At 40.9% G+C, this 21,285-nt stretch overlaps 1 protein-coding gene across 4 annotated transcripts in view; it reads left to right on the top strand.

Moving 5' to 3' along the window:
- The first annotated feature begins 4,610 nt into the window (after window positions 1-4,610).
- LOC149180358 (nucleoporin (DUF3414)) overlaps window positions 4,611-21,285 on the top strand; it is a 426,459-nt gene continuing 409,784 nt past the window's right edge. For all 4 annotated transcript variants that reach the window (XM_089416071.1, XM_089416072.1, XM_089416070.1 and 1 more), the window contains exon 1: window positions 4,611-4,701. In XM_089416071.1, coding sequence (XP_089272197.1) covers window positions 4,624-4,701 — 78 coding nt within the window. In that variant the 5' untranslated portion in view covers window positions 4,611-4,623. The remainder of the gene's footprint in view (window positions 4,702-21,285) is intronic.

Below are 21,285 nucleotides of genomic sequence, written 5' to 3'. Positions count from 1 at the left end.
ATTAAAAATCCAAAATTGATCAAATGATGCAAAAATTATTTTATACTAGGATATTAAAAGTGGTTTAAAAGGGTTATATAAAGTATCATCACTAAGGTACTCTATAATAAATATAAATATATATATATATATATATATATTTTTTTTGGTTTTATAAAAGAGCTTTGAAGTTTAAAAAGTATTATCACAAAAAGGGGTTACCTTTAAAACCCCATGCTCATCCCCCCAAAAAAAAAGGAGTTTAGTTGGAAAATGATGAAGGAAGAAAAAATGGAGACCTATATTGAAAGATTTTCCTATAAAGGTATTCCAATTGTAGATTTTAGATTATTTACATTAAAGGGGTGTATCCAAGGGAAAGAGATTAGTATCTCTATCAATCCAAACATTGGGGATAATTACATCAATAATAATTTGGCAAATCAACTATTAGTTCTAGAGCCAAATAGATGTGAACAAAAAGGTATTTTTGGCAAAAAAAAATATATGAAATTAATGATTTACAAGTGACAATTGATCATTATGAGTACATATCTCAATTCTGTGCATAACTATGCTTAACAAAGAGGTTGACATAATTCTCGGTCGACCTTGGTTCAAGGAATTAGGTACATTCATTTTAAACACAGAGAAAAATTTCTTGATGTTCCCTTACAAGAAGAAGATGGTCACGTTCGAAGGCATGATTATGAAATTTGAATTGATAATGCCTTCATCAAAAGATCTTAAGGATATTTCGAAACTAATGGTTCAAGAGAATCCATAAACAATATCAAAGAAGCAAAAAGAGCTTGGAGAAATCATATCCAACAAGAACAAGGAAAATTCATGTTTGAAGGAGCATAATCAGAAACTACTTACACAAGTGAGAAAATGTAAAGCTAAGAAACAAAAATTAAAACAATAAAAAGAAAGTTCCAACCAAAATCTCAATGAAAGTCCATCAGAGAAGGAAGAGGAAAATTTACGCTTAAAGAACCTTAATAAAAAATTATTAGAACAAATAAAAAATATTAAAGATAAAGAGAAGGATACTAAGGACAAAGTCAACGATTCAGAAAATGACGAACTTTCCCGTCTAAGGAATCATAACCAAGCCCTACTTACGCAAATTAAGACGCTAAAAGTGACAAGAAGTCACTAAATAACAAATTAGAACAACATACTGAAGAAGTATTGAAATCTCCAGTCATAACAGTCCAAGTCGAAGATAAAGGAACAAATACTCATCTTGTCAATATCCCAACTCAAGAAGAGGATAAATCAGTTGAAGTGAAGACGTACTGAGAAGTTGCAGTCCAAACAACAAAAAATTCAAGTGAAGATCTCACAAATAATCAAACAATTTATGAACCTGAAGGGAATAAAATACCTCCAATAAAACAAGAAATCACCACAAACAAATGAGGGCAAGATCGAACTAGAAGGACTCCTTATCGACCTATGAATCACGAAAGCAGACAACTAAGTCAGTCTACATATTTGAACCATTCAGAATGTGAACAACAGATTTATATTCTAAGGAATATTGAAGTTTGCAGAGTCCAATTCGATGATAACAATTCACTACAAATTACCAATCACCGAAATGTTCCATAGAAGATTAATCTAGGATGGTCCAATCTCCGACAATTTTGTTTATCACTTAGAGCATCATATCACCTTTTATCAACGAAGATGAAAGTTCAAAGATGAGGAGATATTCGAAATGGGAAAAGAGATCAAGCCCTTTCATCAGTAAGCTTTGAGGACAAAGATTTTTGAAGAGGAAGGCAATGTTATGATATATATATATATATATATATAAAATCTAAATAATGTAAAACAACAACAATAATAAATAATGATTAATTAGTAAATAGTTAATGAAAAGGTATGTCCCTAAGGACATAACCGTTGGTGAAGAGGTACCTGCCTAGGTATATAAGTGGGCCCTCACCCTCATTGTAATCATCATTCTTATTCATACATTTTAATATATATTCTTTTATCCTCAATGGAGGTCTACATATTCCAAATCTTTTGGATTGTCTAACCTGCTATAATGAACTTTGTGCGTTACATTGGTATCAGAGCATTCCTCTGAGTAGACGAACTTTGTTCGTTACCATAATCACACGTGCGAGCATTAGACCCTGCAATTTCGGACCTGTGTGAACCAACTTCCGCGAACCAACCTCAAACCTGTGCGAGCCAAAACAAAGAAAGAAGAATGATTGATAATCTCCAAATGAGGGTCACTTGACTTGTATTTATAGCCATCCAAGGGTGTCCAATTTCACTTTTGGGCCGACCTATCTTTTTTGTGCACATGGGGGTTTCCATATTAAAATATATTTTTCCTTAACCAAATTAAATTCTTCCAAGGGCTAGTAGGGGTCTTCTTTGATGAGGAAGATTGTCCAAAGGAGGGAATTTGTCCTTGAGCTGCCAAAAATAACACTCCCTCTGAGCTAGGGAGAAACTACCAACTGCAATATATGTCCCATCACATGTATCTCAACATCATCAAATGTCGTCTTTGCTAATCTCTGCTCATATCTGCTCATCCCTGCTTATCTCTGTAACTTTGCTCATATGTTGAGCACTCTCGAATCTAAAAGAAGAATAATTTGACATCGAAGGGGAGTCCAAGCTACCACCCTCTATTCATCGGGGAGCCACTGCTACCACCCGGAATCATGCCAGTGGGGAGCTCAATGCTACTGCTTGGAACCACATCAGAGAGCTTATCATTAGGGAGCCCTACTCAACCTGGAGCCACATCGGGGAACTGTGTATCATAGGGGTCACACTTGTTTTTATTGTATTGTGGGATGTAGAAGGCAGGATGTTGTTATTGAGGTATTCCTTACGTAGTTCCTCTATACTGTTGATTTGTTGAGGCTTTGCAGAAGCTCTTGTGCTTTGTGATTAAGGTAATCTTTTTGTGGATCCTCCTTATTCTTCATAAAGTATCAACCCTAGATATTGTATGTTGGTGTAGTCGCAAATTGGTGACCCAGACCATGTGAGTTTTTACCTTGTGAGAGCAGGGGACAAACATCACTTGTTAGTAATGACCGTCGTCTACCTTGTTTCATTTTCGGCTACATGGGAGATTTGGTAATGACCGTCATCTACCAATTTGCTGGAGTAGACCTCTAGGCCCTAGGGAGATTGGTCACTGTTATTGCATAGTGAGTTGGTGCATTACATGATAAATCTCTTCATAGCATTTTTTAGCTTTGTGCTTCAGGAATGAGGAGATCGATCTGTAATTCTTGGAGAGGTATTTTTAATTTAGGTTTACATTCTCTTGCAAATTCTGCTGAGCTTCATCAAGTTAATGTTTCTTCATGATTTTTTTACTAACAGGGGAATGAATCTGCTTATTTTCTTTGATCTTTTTCACCAAGTTATTCACCTAATCGATTATTTTGGTGTGCTTGGTCCTTTAACTCTAGCTTTGGAATTTTTTGTGTGTTTTGTGAGACCTATTACTTTGTGGGTGCCAGAAATTGGTTTCTCCATCTTTTGCAGGGATTTCAGGGGCTGTTTGTACATTTTCTAATGGAAGCTGCTGTTTTGACATCAGCAAGAGATCTCTCGATGTGTGATACGTTTAGTGTCCTTTTTCACGCTGTTCTTCCACTGTTCTGGTCACATTTCCCATCTTGAGAAAGTCTGCTAACGGTTTCATGCTTTCTCAACTGTTCTTTGCTATTTGCCTCTTCACATTTGGGGCAGACAGAGTTAGCATAGATGTGGCTTGAGCAATGAATGCTAAACGCAGGAGAAGATTAAATAAAAAATCTTTTAATATAGTATTTATACATATGATCCCTCAAGGTAATATTGATTATGTATCTATCTATGGTGTGTACACAGTGCTTACATAAAACAAAAGGTTACCTCTCAAGGAAACACTTCGCATGTACCTTACGTCTATGAAATGCTTACAATATGTGGATGTATATCTTCTTTTTCTATAACAAATACTCACACAGAGGCCTACCTTCTTGCCTTTTTTTCATTAAATGGTATCTTCTTCACTCATATACTTCCCATCAATGTACCTATGGTTTGATTAGATAAAACTCTTATCTGAACGTTATCATTACATGGATAATCTTCCAGTCTACAATTTCTGCCGATATGTTGGTATATTTGTAGTCTTTGTTCTTGATGAATATCCTCTGGGATTATGTCACTTACCAGTGTATTTCCCATCTGTAAAATCGCCACATTTTCAATCTGTGCACAAAGGTGGACAAAATCCATAGTCTTTGTCCTGCCACTAAACATGCTCCAACTGACTGATGCCTTTGGGGGGACTGGTAACCACTGTTGAGTTCAATATCAAAGCATTGATATCTCATTCTTCCTATAAAAGGGCTATATCTTTATATAAAGCTTGGCAAATTTTTCATTTCATACTACTAATTTCATCTTCTTCTTTCTATCTGCAGTTTTATATAATCACATTCTCAATAATGCAGTTTTTTTAAAATTTAAACTTTTGGATGCAAATCTGTTTCTAGATTTTGTTACTAAGTTATATTTTTTGCATTTAAATGTATGGGTTTTTGCTTATTTTCAAATGCTTTGGGGCCATTTTTGTAGGCATTGGATGAGGTCCAGATGTATATCTTGGTGAGCAGGTCTTTTAAACAGGAGACCCTTGTTACAACAGATGGAATTGAATCATTTTTAGAAACAGTAAGTTATATTACCACAACTGGTTGATTGCGGAATTTGGGTTTGTCCAGTATTTTATTTTCCTAATTCTGAATTTCTATAATGACCTCAAATAAAATAATGTCTTCTTAGACGATTAGACACAAATATTTTCATAAAAAAGCTTCTTTTCAGCATTGTGATTTGCACACCACTTCAGATATAGACTAAGCAAAAAAGAATCGTGAGAGAGATATGTACTTGTAAGATTCCCCTTTGTAATATGAACGGAATAATGAGGAAAAACAGTTGGTTGATTGGAATGGTTAAGGAAATCAAAGTGAAGCTATGCTTCTTTTTTTATTTTCAAAAAATGCATCAAAATAGGTTCTGTTATTTGTTAAACAATCTGAAAATATGAAGAATGTAGTAAACTTGTAAAGTATTACTTGTCATTTTCCTGAGGATTGCAGTTGAATTTTCATGCAAACTTGATATGCAACAAAGCTATTTTACTTGAATGCCCAGTTATATAAAGTTTTTGGAAGTTCTACATTCTGATTATTCTGTAGATTATATGAGTGTGCATGCATTGAATATCTTGAAGTGGTCCTGAGGAATTTGAGTTTATATTTGCATATTTGTTTTCACGAGACCAGAAAAAAAGACATTTAAACTGGAATCAAACTCGGGCAACCTATAACACCTTCTCTCTTTTATGACAATTCATCATGTCTGGGTAAATTCAAGGAGCACAAGAAATGATGGAAAGGCACATCAAGTGAAAGTTTGAATGCATGCTAGTATTATCTAAATCATTTAATTGTGTGTTATCTTATTCATCCATAGCTTGATGCAAAATTTGGTTTTTCTGATGTGTAAAGGATCCATGTAATGAATCTAATTAAACCTAAGTAGTTATTAGTGTCTCTGTCTAAGAGCCACACTCCTTCCTGGCAATCTAACCTCTCAAATTCGTTATTTTCAATTCACCTTAGTATCGCAAGACATCATATTCATCAATCATTTGTTATTATTTTGTTTTTTTATGTACATATTGGGTTTTTGTACTGTTTTGCAATGCTTATTCTGTTTATGAACTGTCTGGATTATAATAATTGGTATCAGAGCTTCATCCCTACCCAAGCTGTTCCACTGTGCAAGAGGAATGTAGGTTATTTAAAGTTTATAAGCCATATAATTCCCAAGTCAAGGAAGGGTATGGAGGGTTTGAATTTTTTTTTAATAACTTTGCCTAACACTGATATTCAAATGACTTGCTTAAGTTTCCTGCTGATAATTTCTATTTGGAGAGATTAATTACTTATTTTGGATCTAGTTTCTTATCAGAAATATTTCTTAAAGTTGATATTTGTTACCCCCTGCACTCCATATCAACCATGTAATTATTGGTGAAAGCATTTTGTAAAGAATATGTACCATTAGCCCTGAGGGTTAGCTCAATTGGTCTAATCCCCGTTGTTGAAGTACCTTTGCTATTGAGAGGTCACAGGGTCAATTGTCTCGACACTTTCGGGGTTAGGCTCCATGGTTGAGTTGACAGAAAGCGATCCCTTTGGGTGGATCTGCTTGGTACAAATTATTCATGGACGTGGTAGTCACTGATCTCTGAGGTTCGTAAACCACATATATTTAAAAAAAGAATATGTACCATTGAAAAAAGAATTGGAAGAACTTCAAACAGTTGTAAAGCAGACTTCTAAATTACATGATCTATGGGATGAAAACCAAATTCTCACAAAGTTAGTTGTTCAAAATGGGAAATAGTAAATCAATAGGTGGTAAACGAAGTTAGAGTAAAGAAAACGAAAGTTCCTGAGAAAATGATCTATATTTGCAAGTCAAGAATCGAGCACCAATTCTCAAGTTGGCTTGGTTTTCACTGTTGGGAATGGACATCTTGGCATACTTGCGAAGTGTGCAACCCTTGCACATGTCATGCTAGTCTGTGTTGTACTGTGGCAACCCTGTGGCTATCTCCCTGAGGATTTTCAGTGCTCCATGATGTAAAAGGCCCATATGCTTGTGCCATAGCTCCCCAAGGTCTCGACTCTGCTCACGGCCCATTGTGCTACTCAAGGTCATGACTGTCTCAAACTGTAGCCTGTAGAGGTTCTTCACCCTCACTCCAATCTGCTTCGTTGCTCTAGAATTTAAGGGCTTGAGGAAAGCCTTTCCTTTGCTGAAGATAACCTCATAACCCTTGTCCTCTAGGGCTGAAACTAAAACAAGGTTCTATTTAAGCGCTGGAACGTAGAGGACATCTTTGAGATGAAGAGGGTTTTTAGTGCTCCATCATGTAAAAGGCCCATATGCTTGTGCCATAGCTCCCCAAGGTCTCGACTCTGCTCACGGCCCATTGTGCTACTCAAGGCCTTGACTGTCTCAAACTGTAGCCTGTAGAGGTTCTCATCCTCACTCCAATCTGTTTCGCTGCTTTAGAATTTAAGGGCTTGAGGAAAGCCTTTCCTTTGCTGAAGATAACCTCATAACCCTTGTCCTCTAGGGCCGAAACTAAAACAAGGTTATATTTAAGCATTGGGACGTAGAGGACATCTTTGAATTGAAACTTGTCCTGATGATGAACCACACTCGTTGGTTCAAAACGCGTCGACAAAATTTTTCTGATGTGATTTTTTCGAAAATATTTCTATAATGAAGAGGGTTATTTGACTCCCTCTCAAACTTGACAGTACCTTTGCCCTTGGTCAAGTACTTGCCATCATATCCTAGCTTAATGTGAAACTGCATGTCTTTCTCCATCAAATAGTTGAAATATTCCTTGTTCCTGTCATATGGCTCGATCTTCCACTATTAATGTACCATATGCTGTTGGCTTCTGAGGTTGCCATGCAGGGTATAAGCGAGAACTCCTTCTCAAACTCTAAGGACACTTGGTGGCGTAGTGTTCGAACTGATGGCACTGGGAGCATTTTATCTTGCTAAGATCCTTCTTTTCTTTCTTGCCTTTGGAGCTGGACTCGGCCCCTCTTGCACTCTTCTTGCTCTTGGCCTTGCCCCCTTTGCCAGCTAGGGCAAAGTTCTCCTCGTCCTCATGCTTAACATGAGCTCCAGATCTAGCTTGCCTCCGAATCTCCTCTTGGACACAGTTACCCCACAATCGCTCCTAGTCTCGAAGATTTTATCTACCACTTACTGCGTCCTAGAAGTTATCCCATGATTTGTGAAGCCCTAATAGTGCAAGACTTACCATATTTGCTTTAGGTACTATCTCCCCTACATCAACCAACTCGTCCTTCACCTAGGTGAACTTGGTGAGATAAGAGATTATGGGCTCAGACTTGCCCATTCGAATATTTCTGAGTTTGTCCTTGAGCACAAGTTTTCTAGCCTCACTTGAGCCTTGGTATAAGTTCAAAATGGCTGTCCACATTTCTTTGGCAGTCTTCTTGCCGGAAAGATGTGGTACAATATGGTCTTTGACTCCTTCAAGAATAATCCTCCTTGCTCTAGCATCATTCTTGTTATGTTGAGCCAACTGTTGAGGGTCAGTTGGTGTGGCTAGTGGGTTCTCCACAAACTCCTTCACACTTTGCTCAAGCACCATAGTAATTGTCTCCTTCCGTGAGCAGAAATTTGCTGCTCCCTCCAAACTTTGCTCTGGTCTCAAAACTTGGTAAGACATTCTGCTGGTTGAATTCTTCAGAAACCCAAGCGTGCTGGTTTGATTTGAAAATCTGTGCTTTGTGGGTCAAAACCCTAGGTCACACTGCTAGAAACCCTAGCACAATCCTTTAACTGTACTGCGCCTTAAACCTGTTCCTGAGGTCAAAACAAGGGTGTTGGTCTTCACTCAGAGACGTGGCTTTGATACCATGTTAGTTTTCTTTAAAACTCAACAATCTAATCTGTGAATTATGCTAAGCAAAGAGCTAAAAACTGAACTTTAACTTCAATCCACAAATATACTAAGTTTACTAACTAGCATGCAACGAAGGAACAAATGAAGACAAACACACCATAAAACTACACAAAAAATTTACCTAGGAAACCCCAACTGGGGAAAACTTGCAATAGTGTGTTCTCTTTATTTTTCTTCAACAATAGCAAATTCAGAAAATTACATGAAGGGGGAAAAGACTTCCTAGATTCCAAAATCAACCAACACACTTCTGTGCGCCAGTTAGATTCTATCTACCCCACTCGGTTGTTATGAACATAAATTATGTAAAAATAAATAAAAATAGATAATAAATAATAATCATAATAATATAAATATAATAATAAATAATAAGTAAATTAACTAATGGTTAGTTAGTTAATAATGAAAAGGCATGTCTCTAAGACATCCCTGTTTGTGAAAAGGTACTTACATGGCTATATATACAAGATCCTCATTCTCATTTGTACTCATCCTACATCAATTCTTTATATAATATACAATTTACACTTACTATCCTGTGATGGATGTATTTGTCTACGAAGTATTTTAATATTTCCGCTATGTATACGACTAGTGGTCTTTACATTGGTATCCGAGTTGTTCGATCCTCTGGTGAGCCGTGTTCTCCGATCTAGGTCTCTGACCATCAAATTCATCAACATTGTTGTCGTTGAAGCGTTTCATTACCAATTATAAAGTCACTTTAGGAGAAAAGTACAAATAAATTTGGACACTTTTCCCTAGGCCAAAGATCAAAGCCTTAGGGAACCACTTGTCCTCTGGTACCCAAATTTTAACACTCCCTCTTACCGAGGAAAGTGTTCCTCACCACTCCCATCTTGTCTCTGAAGTAGACATGCTTGCCCCGTGGTAAGGCTTTGGTGAAAATGTCCGCTACCTGCTCATTTGTGGAAATGTACTCAAGCTTGACAACTCCCTTTTGGACATAGTCTCTAATGAAGTGATACTTGATCTCAATATGTTTTGACCTGTCATGAAAAACTAGATTCTCCGTGAGTTTTATGCAACTTTGATTATCACAGTAAATTACTGAAGGTCTCAATGCCTGACCAAATAGACCAAACAACATCTTGCGAAGCCATATGGCCTCACAACTAGCCAAACTAGCAGCCATATACTCTGCCTCAGCTGAGCTCAATGCAACTGACTGTTGTTTTCGGCTAATCCACGACACAACTGCCGAACCCAACCCAAAACAACACCCAGAAGTACTCTTCCTATCTGAAGCACAACCTGCCCAATCTGAATCCATGTACCTTGCCAGTCTCACTCCATCACCCTGTCTATAATCCAGACCAAAATCCACAGTCCCCTGCAAGTAACGAAGAATGTGTTTTGCAGCCACCCAGTGCACTCTCCTGGGCTCACACATGAATTGACTCATAGTGTTAACTACAAAACATATATCTGGTCGAGTGTTGACCAAATACATCAAACAACTAATCAACGTTCTGTATAGAGTAGGATCCACCAACTCGGAATCAAAAGCGTGAAGCTTCTTCTAGTTAGTGATCATAGGTGTAGACATGGGTTTGCAGTCCTCCATGTGAAATCTGCTAAGAATATCCACAATGTACTTCCCTTGTCCCAGGAAGAAATGCCCCTCCTCTTGCCACACCTCCAATCCCAGAAAATAATGCATCAAGCCGATATCCTTCATCTCAAACTCTGAAGCAAGATCTCTCTTGCAACCCTCAATGAGTCTCTCTGCACCAGTGATGATCAAGTCATCAACATACAACACCAGAATGAGAGTCTCCTCACCCACTACAATGAAGTATAGGTTCGGATCAGCCTCACTCTTTGTGAAACCCAACTGCTGCAAGTATGCATCAATCCTCGAGTACCAAGCTCTAGGAGCTTGCTTCAGGCCATAGAGTGCCTTTTTCAATTTGCATACATGGGACTCCTTCCCATGCATCTCAAATCCCTGCGGCTGCTCAATATAAACCTCCTCCTGAATGAAGCCATTGAGAAATGCGATCTTCACATCCATCTGGTGGATCTTCCAACCCATCTCTGCTGCAATTGATATAATGGAGCGAATAGATGTATACCGAGCTACGCGAGCGAAGGTCTCCTCAATGTCAACTCCATCTACCTGTGAGAACCCTCTCGCCACAAATTGAGCTTTGAACTTCTCGATGCTGCCATATGTAGCATGCTTTATCTTGTAGATCCATTTGGAAGTAACAACTGATTTACCTTCAGGCCTTGGCACTACCTCCCAAACATCGTTCTTCATAATAGAAGAATACGCCTCCATCATGGCCTCTCTCTAGACCTGCTAGCTGGCTTCCCCCTCATAACTAGAAGGCTCAGACTCAACAATGCTTGTTACCAATGCATGTAACTACAAAACCGCTTAGGTGGTTTACTCTCTCTAATCTGTCTCTTTGGCCCAGCAATTGATGTGGCCTCGCGCAAGGTATCTTGAAGCCACTTGGGCTTCCTCTTCCCTGAGCATGTTGAAATTTGGTACCGGAGGACAGGTGGTTCCCTTAGGCTTTGATCTTTGGCCTAGGGAAAAGTGTCCAAAAGAATTTAATTTTTCTCCTAAAGTGACTTTATAATTTTATAAAGTTAAATCTAATTTAAAAGTGACTTTAAGTGATAAAGTTATTAAGTCTAATTTTAAAGTGACTTTTATAAAGTCAATGAAAAATTAGAAAGGAAAAGTGACTTTGGAAATAAATGACTAAGTGGGTCTTTATTAAAGTGGGGTGAATTAAAAAATAGAAAGTGAGATTTAAATGAGCATTTAATCTCAACCATTGATCTAAATCTATTTCAGCCATTGGATTTAGAGATCACCCAAAAGTCACTTGGATCACCCAAAAGTCACTTGGAGTTATATTAAAGGAGGAAAAGGAGGAAAAGGTCATTCATTCTTTCATGAGCAGATTGGGAGAAGGAGAGCAAGAGAGCAAGAGAGATTTCTGAGCAGGAAGGAGAAAGAGACAGCAGCTTGGCACACATTCCAAGGCAGCAGTTGAGCAGATTTGTACAGCTGATTCAGCACATAGTGAAAGACAGATTTTTGCACAAAAATCGAGGAGCAGTTTGCTGATTTTTCTGCACACAAAACGGAGGTCGTACAACATTTATTGCTGTCCTGTTTGCTGTAATTTCCAGATTGCTGTGAGGCACGAGAAAGGAGATAAGTTGTAAATTTGCTTGCTGATTTTTTGCTGAATAATTCTCACTGTAAAAAGACAATTTTCAGAAATAAAGAAGAGCTCTCAAACTGGTTTTCCCCAAGAGTTGTAGGGGGTTTTTCCAGGGTCAAGTTGACCAAAAATATCAGTGTTTTAATGTGTTTTAATGGCTGTTTTTAATTGCTGATTTTTAATTCTGCAATTTCCAGCATTCTGAAAAATTTCCAGAATTTGTGTTTTCAGCAATATTTTTTTTTTTTTTCAGTCTGTTAAATGTATGGTTATGGGAATGGGCATTTAACTACATGGGAGAAATAAGGAGAAACTGAAAACCGGGGTGGGAAAACAGAAATTTTTACCTGGTATCAGAGCTTGAGTGCTGAAGGGCAGTTTGGGACAGCAAAAGGAAAAATTACAGTTGCTGATTTTTCACTCAGAAAATTCCAGCAAGCTGATTTTTTCATAAACAACAGTTTTATCTTTACTACAGCAGTGCTATTTTTCAGTTTTAGGACAGCAGGATGTCATTGGGATTGAGGGTGGAGGATAGGCTGGATGGGCATATAAATTACAGCGTTTGGAAGGAGAGAATGCAGAGTATCTTTGAGGAGGCAGAAGTCTGGGATATCATGGTGCATACCGCACAGAACCCTGTTGTTGTGCCCACTGATGTTACTCAGTTGGCTGAGTATAAAAAGAAGAACAATAAGGGTAAGAGGCTGATTCTAGACGGAATCAAAGACCATTGCATTCCTCATGTGAGAGGAAAGAGCAATGCCCATGAGATGTGGACAGCATTGTCCAATCTCTACCAGAGTACCAATGAGAACCGGAAGATGGTCCTGAAGGAGAAGCTGAAGAACATTAAGATGGGTAATGATAGTGCAACTGGATATCTCACAAAGATTACCAATGTGAGAGATGAGTTGGCAGCGATTGGAGAGGCCATTCCATCCACTGAGTTGGTGCGTATTGCAGTGAATGGCCTCCCCCGTTCATGGTTGAACTTTGCTGATGGGGTTTGTGCACGTGAGACCCTTCCCACATGGGAGAGGTTTTGGGATGATTGCATTCAGACAGAGATCAGGAAAGGACAGCTTGGGGCAGCCAAGCCAGTTGAGCAGGATGAGGATGTAGCACTGGTGGCAGGAGGCAAGAAAGGCAAAGGGAAGAAGCAGGCTTCCACAAGCAGTGGTGGGGGCAAAGGCAAAGGTAAAGGTAAACCGGGGAACACACAGAAGGACTATTCCAAGGTGAAGTGTTGGAATTGTCAAAAGATGGGACACTATGCAGTTGTGTGTCCGGAGAAGAAGAAGAAGAAGGGAAAGAACCAGGACGTGGCAGCTTCAGCTGAGATTGAGGACTTTGCAGGTCGTTTTGACCGGGAGTTTGCGTTCACTACATGTGAGTCCTCTAGTGCAGGATCACCTGCCACACAGGTTCAGAGGGAGCATGCTTTTCCCTCGATTAGCGGAGCATCTACAGGTATTTGGTATGTGGACAGTGGGGCTTCACGTCACATGACAGGAGTCCGTGAGTACTTCTCAGAGCTTTCAGAGAGTGGCACTGATATTGAGGTAGTACTCGGTGATGACAGAGTTGTTAGAGCAGTCGGGGTGGGGACAGTGACATTTCAGAGGGAGTCCAAACCTCCCTTGAAGGTGTCAGAGGTTCTTTATGTGCCAGGGATGAGGAAGAACCTCATATCCGTCTCAGCTTTGGAGGACAGAGGATATGACGTACTGTTCAGGGGAGGACAGGTGTTGATGTATCCCAGGGACACTCCAGCTGATTCAGCTAGAGTGATAGGTGTACGCCATGCAAAGGTGTACAAGTTTGCATTTCAGCCCCTTTTGGCATTGAGCAGTAGTACCGACAGCAGAGCTAGCAGTTCTGAGCTGTGTGAGATTTGGCACCGCAGGATGGGACATATGTATCATGGAGCCTTGAGGACATTGCGGGAGATCACTACAGGTGTGCCAGATTTCAGTACTGATCACTTTGATACTTGCAGAGGTTGTGCGATGGGCAAATTTGCCAAATCCCCTTTTCCCAGCAGTGACAGCAGAGCGACGGGGATACTTGATTTGATTCATTCCGATGTGAGCGGTCGGATGTCTCATGTTTCCTTGAGTGGGTATGAGTACTATGTTTTATTCATTGATGATCATTCCAGGAGGACCTGGATTTATTTCTTGAAGACCAAGAGTGAGGTCTTCAAGCGGTTTCAGGAGTTCAGAGCTCTTGTGGAGACACAGACAGGCCGAAAGATCAAGTCCTTGAGGTCGGACAATGGAGGAGAGTACAGCCTTGGAGAGTTTGTTGACTATTGTGCGGAGGCAGGCATTAGGAGGGAGTTCACTGTTCCTTACAACCCCCAGCAGAACGGGGTTGCGGAGAGGAAGAACAGATCCATCATAGAGGCTGCCAAAGCTATGTTACATGATCAGGGGTTGCCATTGTTCTTGTGGGCAGAGGCCTGCAACACAGCTGTTTACTTGCAGAACAGGAGTCCGCATCGTGCCTTGGGGCACATGACTCCGGAGGAGGCTTTCTCTGGGAAGAAGCCTGATCTTGGTCATCTTCATATCTTTGGATGCATTACATACTCCTATATACCCAAGGAGAAGAGGACCAAACTAGAGCCCACCGCAGAGAAGGGTATCTTTGTGGGCTACAATGAGACCTCAAAGGCCTTTCGGATTTACATTCCTGCACAGAGGAGAGTTGTTGTCAGACGGGATGTGAAGTTCGAGGAGGACAGGGCCTTTAGGAGGTCACGGGAGTTAGAGTATCTGGATCAGCCAGACCCTCAGCAGCAGTTGAGTCAGTCGCAGGGATCCAGTGGGCAGGGATCAGGAGGATCCGGAGGTACATCTATGAGGATGTCAGGTCCGTCAGTGAGCAGTGGCTCATCGAGCCAGAGGGGTGGTGCTCCGGGCAGCATGCAGAGCAGTTCACTAGGGAGTCCACTGATGGACAGTTCACACGGTACCTCAGCTTCTACAGGTTCAGGTGCAGGCAGGAGGACAGCAGACAGACAGTCAGGAGTTCAGGCTACTGATGATGATGAGGAGGAGTTTCATTCTCCGGTGGAAGAAGTGCGCTCAGGGAAGAGGAAGCCCAAGTGGCTTCAGGACACCTTGAGAGATGCCACATCTGTTGCTGAGCCGAAGAGGCCGGTCAGAGAGAGTAGACCACCTGAGAGGTTTTGTAGTTATATGGCGATGGTTACCAGCATCCTTGACTCTGAGCCTTCTAGCTATGAGGAGGCAGCTAGCCAGCAGGTCTGGAGAGAGGCCATGCAGGAGGAGTATTCTTCTATCATGAAGAATGATGTTTGGGAGGTGGTGCCGAGGCCTGAGGGCAAATCCGTGGTTACTTCCAGATGGCTTTACAAGGTAAAGCATGCTGCAGATGGCAACATTGAGAAATTCAAAGCGAGGTTTGTGGCTAGAGGGTTCTCCCAGGTAGAGGGAGTTGATTATGAGGAGACCTTCGCTCCCGTGGCTCGATATACTTCGATCCGCTCCATTATATCGATAGCAGCAGAGATGGGTTGGAAGATCCACCAGATGGATGTGAAGACCGCATTTCTCAATGGCTTCATACAGGAGGAGGTGTACATTGAGCAGCCACAGGGCTTTGAGGTGCATGGGAAGGAGTCCCATGTGTGCAGATTGAAGAAGGCCCTTTATGGCCTGAAGCAAGCTCCCAGAGCTTGGTACTCCAGGATAGATGCATACTTGCAGGGGATGGGTTTCACAAAGAGTGAGGCAGATCCGAACCTTTACTTTATTGTGATTGGTGAGGAGCCTCTCATTCTGGTGCTGTATGTGGATGACTTGATCATTACAGGTGCAGAGAGACTCATAGAGCACTGCAAGAGAGATCTTGCGGCGAAGTTTGAGATGAAGGACATCGGCTTGATGCATTACTTTTTGGGTTTGGAGGTGTGGCAGGAGGAGGGGCATTTCTTCCTGGGGCAGGGGAAGTATATTGTGGACATCCTTAGCAGATTCCACATGGAGGATTGTAGACCCATGTCGACACCGATGATCACCAACTGGAAGAAGCTTCATGCTTCGGATTCCGAGTTGGTGGATCCCACATTGTACATGCAGCTGATTGGTTCCTTGATGTATTTGGTCAACACTAGACCAGATATCTGTTTTGCAGTCAACACGATGAGTCAGTTTATGTGTGAGCCTAGGAAGGTTCACTAGGTGGCTGCAAAACACATTTTGCGGTACTTGCAGGGGACAGTGGATTATGGTCTGGACTATAGGCAGGGAGATGGAGTGAGATTGGCAGGATACACTGATTCTGATTGGGCAGGTTGTGCTTCTGATAGGAAGAGCACTTCAGGGTGTTGTTTTGGGTTGGGTTCAGCAGTAGTGTCATGGTTCAGCCGGAAGCAGCAGTCAGTAGCACTGAGTTCAGCGGAAGCAGAGTATATGGCAGCCAGTCTAGCTAGTTGTGAGGCCATCTGGCTTCACAAGATGTTGTTTGGCTTATTTGGTCAGTCGTTGAGACCTTCAGTGATTTACTGTGATAATCAGAGTTGCATTAAACTCACGGAGAATCCAGTATTTCATGACAGGTCAAAGCATATCGGGATCAGATATCATTTCATCAGAGACTATGTTCAGAAGGGAGCTGTGAAGCTTGAGTATATTTCCACTGATGAGCAGGTTGCAGATATCCTTACCAAAGCCTTACCACGGGGCAAGCATGTCTACTTCAGAGACAAGATGGGTGTGGTGAGGAACACCTTCCTCGGTAAGAGAGAGTGTTGAAATTTGGTACCGGAGGACAGGTGGTTCCCTTAGGCTTTGATCTTTGGCCTAGGGAAAAGTGTCCAAAAGAATTTAATTTTTCTCCTAAAGTGACTTTATAATTTTATAAATTTAAATCTAATTTAAAAGTGACTTTAAGTGATAAAGTTATTAAGTCTAATTTTAAAGTGACTTTTATAAAGTCAATGAAAAATTAGAAAGGAAAAGTGACTTTGGAAATAAATGACTAAGTGGGTCTTTATTAAAGTGGGGTGAATTAAAAAATAGAAAGTGAGATTTAAATGAGCATTTAATCTCAACCATTGATCTAAATCTATTTCAGCCATTGGATTTAGAGATCACCCAAAAGTCACTTGGATCACCCAAAAGTCACTTGGAGTTATATTAAAGGAGGAAAAGGAGGAAAAGGTCATTCATTCTTTCATGAGCAGATTGGGAGAAGGAGAGCAAGAGAGCAAGAGAGATTTCTGAGCAGGAAGGAGAAGGAGACAGCAGCTTGGCACACATTCCAAGGCAGCAGTTGAGCAGATTTGTACAGCTGATTCAGCACATAGTGAAAGGCAGATTTTTGCACAAAAATCGAGGAGCAGTTTGCTGATTTTTCTGCACACAAAACGGAGGTCGTACAGCATTTATTGCTGTCCTGTTTGCTGTAATTTCCAGATTGCTGTGAGGCACGGGAAAGGAGATAAGTTGTAAATTTGCTTGCTGATTTTTTGCTGAATAATTCTCACTGTAAAAAGACAATTTTCAGAAATAAAGAAGAGCTCTCAAACTGGTTTTCCCCAAGAGTTGTAGGGGGTTTTTCCAGGGTCAAGTTGACCAAAAATATCAGTGTTTTAATGTGTTTTAATGGCTGTTTTTAATTGCTGATTTTTAATTCTGCAATTTCCAGCATTCTGAAAAATTTCCAGAATTTGTGTTTTCAGCAATATTTTTTTTTTTTCAGTCTGTTAAATGTATGGTTATGGGAATGGGCATTTAACTACATGGGAGAAATAAGGAGAAACTGAAAACCGGGGTGGGAAAACAGAAATTTTTACAGAGCATACTTCTCCCACCGGAGTGAAAGAATCCTCATCATCATCAGAAGCCTGAACTCCTGAAGGCCTGCCAATTGACCTCATGCTTGAATCTGTGCCTATAGATGCTGAAGTACCGTGCGAACTGTCCATTAGTGGACTACCCTGTGAATTGCTCCGCGGACTGCCTTGCATGTTGCCCGAAGAACCACCCACCTGACTTTGAGAGCCACTGCTCACTGATGGACTTGACACTGTAATCGATGTACCTCTTGATCCTTGACCACTAGATCCCTGTGACTGACTCAGCTACTCCTGAGGGTCTGGTGACTCTGGATACTCTAACTCCCGTGACCTCCTGAAAGCTCTCTCCTCCTCGAACTTCACATCCCGCCTGACAACTACTTTCCTCTGCGCGGCAATATAGATCCGATAAGCTTTCGAGGTCTTGCTATAACCTACAAAGATGCCCTTGTCTGCAGTGGGCTCTAGCTTGGTCGTGTTCTCCTTGGGGACATAGGAATATGTAAGGCACCCAAAGATACGAAAGTGCCCAACATCAGGCTTCTTCCTAGAAAAATCCTCCTCTGGAGTCACATTCCCCAAGGCACGATGTGGACACCTGTTTTGCAAGTACACAACAGTGTTGCAGGCCTCTGCCCACAAAAATAAAGGTAACCCTTGATCATGAAGCATGGCTTTGGCAGCTCTTGCAATGGATCTGTTCTTCCTCTCTGCAACCCCATTCTGCTGGGGGTAGTAAGGAATTGTGAACTCCCTCGTAATGCCTGCCTCAACACAAAAATCAACAAACTCACCAAGGGTATACTCCCCTCCATTGTTCGACCTAAGGACCTTGATCTTCCTATCTGTTTGGGTCTCCACAATAGCTTTGAACTCTTGAAACTGCTTGAAGACCTCACTCTTGGTCTTCAAGAAATAAATCGAGGTCTTCCTGGAGTGGTCATCAATGAATAAAACATAGTACTCATAGCCACTCAAGGATACATGAGACATTCAACCACTCACATCGGTATGAATCAAATCAAGGATCCCGGTCGCTCTGCTGTCGTTGCTGGGAAAACGGGATCTGGCAAACTTCCCCATAGCACATCCTCTGCATACATCAAGGTGATCAGAACTGAAATCTGGCACACCAGTGGTGATCTCCCGCAATGTACTCAAGGCCCCATGATACATGTGCCCCATCCTGCGGTGCCAAATCTCACACAACTCTGAACTGCTAGATCTGTTGTCGGTCCTGTCTCGGGTGCTGCTACTCAATGCCATCAGGGGCTGGAATGAGAACTTGTACACCTTGGCATGGCGCACACCAATCTCTCTAGCTGAAGAAGCTGGAGTTCCCCTAGGATATATAAGCACCTGCCCTCTCCTGAACAACACATCATACCCTTTGTCCTCAAGTGCTGAGACGGATATCAGGTTCTTCTTCATTCTAGGCACATATAGAACATTTGACACTTTCAAGGGAGGTTTGGGTCCCTTATCAAATGTCAATGTCCCCACACCGACTGCTCTAACAATGTTGTCATCACCAAGTACTACCTCGATATCAGTATCACCCTCTAAAAGCTCTGAGAAGTACTCTCTGACTCCTATCATGTGGCGGGAAGCACCACTGTCAACATACCAAATGCTAGAAGATGCTCCGCTAGTAGCGGGGAATGCACACTCCCTCTGAACTTGTATGGCAGGTGATCCTGCACTACTGGCCTCACAAGCTATGAACCCCCGATCAAAGCTCTCTGTCTCTGCAGAAGCTGCCATGGGTTTGTCTCTCCCTCTCTTGTTCTTCTTCTCCAAACACACAACAACATAGTGTCCCAACTTTTCACAATTCCAACATTTGACTTTGGAATAGTCCTTCTCCTTGTTTTGCTGCTTGGCTTTACCTTTGCCTTTGCCTCCACTGTTGGAAGCTTGCTTCTTTGTTCTGCCCTTCTTGCCTCTTGCTAACAATGGGACATTGTCATTCTCCTCCACCTGTTTGGCTGCCCCAAGATGGTTCTTTCTGATCTCATTCTGAATGCAATCATCCCACAACCTCTCCCAATCGGGAAGGTTTTCTCGTGCAACAATGGCATCCACAAAATTCTCCCAAGTCTTGAGAAGACCATTCAAGGAATCCTCACCAATTCAGTGGGTGCAATGATCTCACGTACGACTGCCAACTCATCTCTCACTAAAGTGATCTTTGTGAGGTATGCTGTAGCATTGTCAGTCTTAGCCATTTTAATGGCCTTTAGTTTCTCCGTTAGGACCATTTTTTTGTTTTCATTTGAGCTCTGGAAAAGAGTGGTCAAGGCTGTCCACATCTCATTTGCATAAGTCTTTCCTCTCACATGAGGATTGACATGGGCTTTGATTCCTTTCAGAATCAATCTTTTTGCCTTAGTATTCTTTTTGTTAAACTCTGCCAACTGTATAGGGTCAACATGTACTACTACTGGGTTCTGTGTGGTATTTACCATAATACCCCAGACTTCTGCTTCCTCAAATATGCTCTGGATTCTCTCTTTCCATGCACTACAATTGTTCTGCTCATCCAACTTGTCTTCAACTCTCAAACCCAAAGACATCTTTCACTGTCCTATCAAACTGAAATTTTCAAATCTGTGGTAAAGGTTTATGTTTTATGTGTAAAAATCAACGTGTTGTAATTTTCACTTTGCTGTCCCAAACTGCACTTTTTAGCCAACCAAGCTCTGATACCATGAAGAAATTTCAACCCCCACTCCGGTTATCAGTTTTCCTTATCACTCCATGCATTTAGTTTTAAATCCAAGCATGATAAAAATTCTAAAATCTGGAAATGACAATATTTTTTTGAAAACACAAATTTAGAGATTTCACAACTGCTGAAATTGCAGAAATAAAACACAACAAAATTATGACAGCCACACAGAAAATAACACAGTGATTTTTGGTCAATGTGACCCTGGAAAAACCCCTTACAACTCTTGGGGAAAACTAGTTTGAGAGCTCTTATTTATTTCTGAAAATGCTTTTATAGAGAAACTGAAATACACAGTAAAAATTCTAGCGACCACAAATTACAACTTATGTCGATTTCTGTGCTTGAACTCCGCCTCGAAAATCGTGCCAATCAGCGAACAACCAAAACATAATTTTTTCTAGCAATAAAACAACATTAAATGCTGTACGGTTTGCCTCGAAAAACGTGCCCAGAACTTGATGTACGGGCTGTACGGATTTCAGCAGTATGGTTGCCTCGAAAATTGTGCCCAAATCTGCCTTGAAATTCATGCCCTTGCTGCTGTCCCTCTTCCTTGATTTCTGTGCCTTTCTCCTGCTGTTTGGTTTTTCCTTGGGATGCGTGCCAATAAATGCTACTGCCCAGATTTGCTGAAATGTCTTCTCGCTGCTCTCCTTCACGTCCTCACTGCTCAGAAATTTTCTCCTTGCTCTTTCTTCTCTTTCTCTCAAATGCTCATGAAAGAATGAATTGATCTTTTCCTCCTCTTCTCCTTTTACTCTCTAAATGACCTCTTGGGTTACCATAAGATCTAATGGATGAGATTCATTTAGATCTAGGAATGAGAATAAATGTGCATTTAATTCTCACTTTCTATTTTTTATCTCACCCACTTAAATAAAAACCCACTTAGCCTTTTATTTCCATAGTCACTTTTTCACTTTCTAATTTTTCATTGACTTTA

Source organism: Pinus tabuliformis, chromosome 3_2 (genome assembly GCF_031772625.1).
Source record: "Pinus tabuliformis cultivar Carrire ecotype Pingquan chromosome 3_2, CPIR1, whole genome shotgun sequence".
Classification (NCBI taxonomy): Eukaryota; Viridiplantae; Streptophyta; class Pinopsida; order Pinales; family Pinaceae; genus Pinus; species Pinus tabuliformis.
The sequence above is the reverse complement of the archived record's forward strand: the minus strand, read 5'-3'. Positions and strand labels throughout refer to the sequence as shown.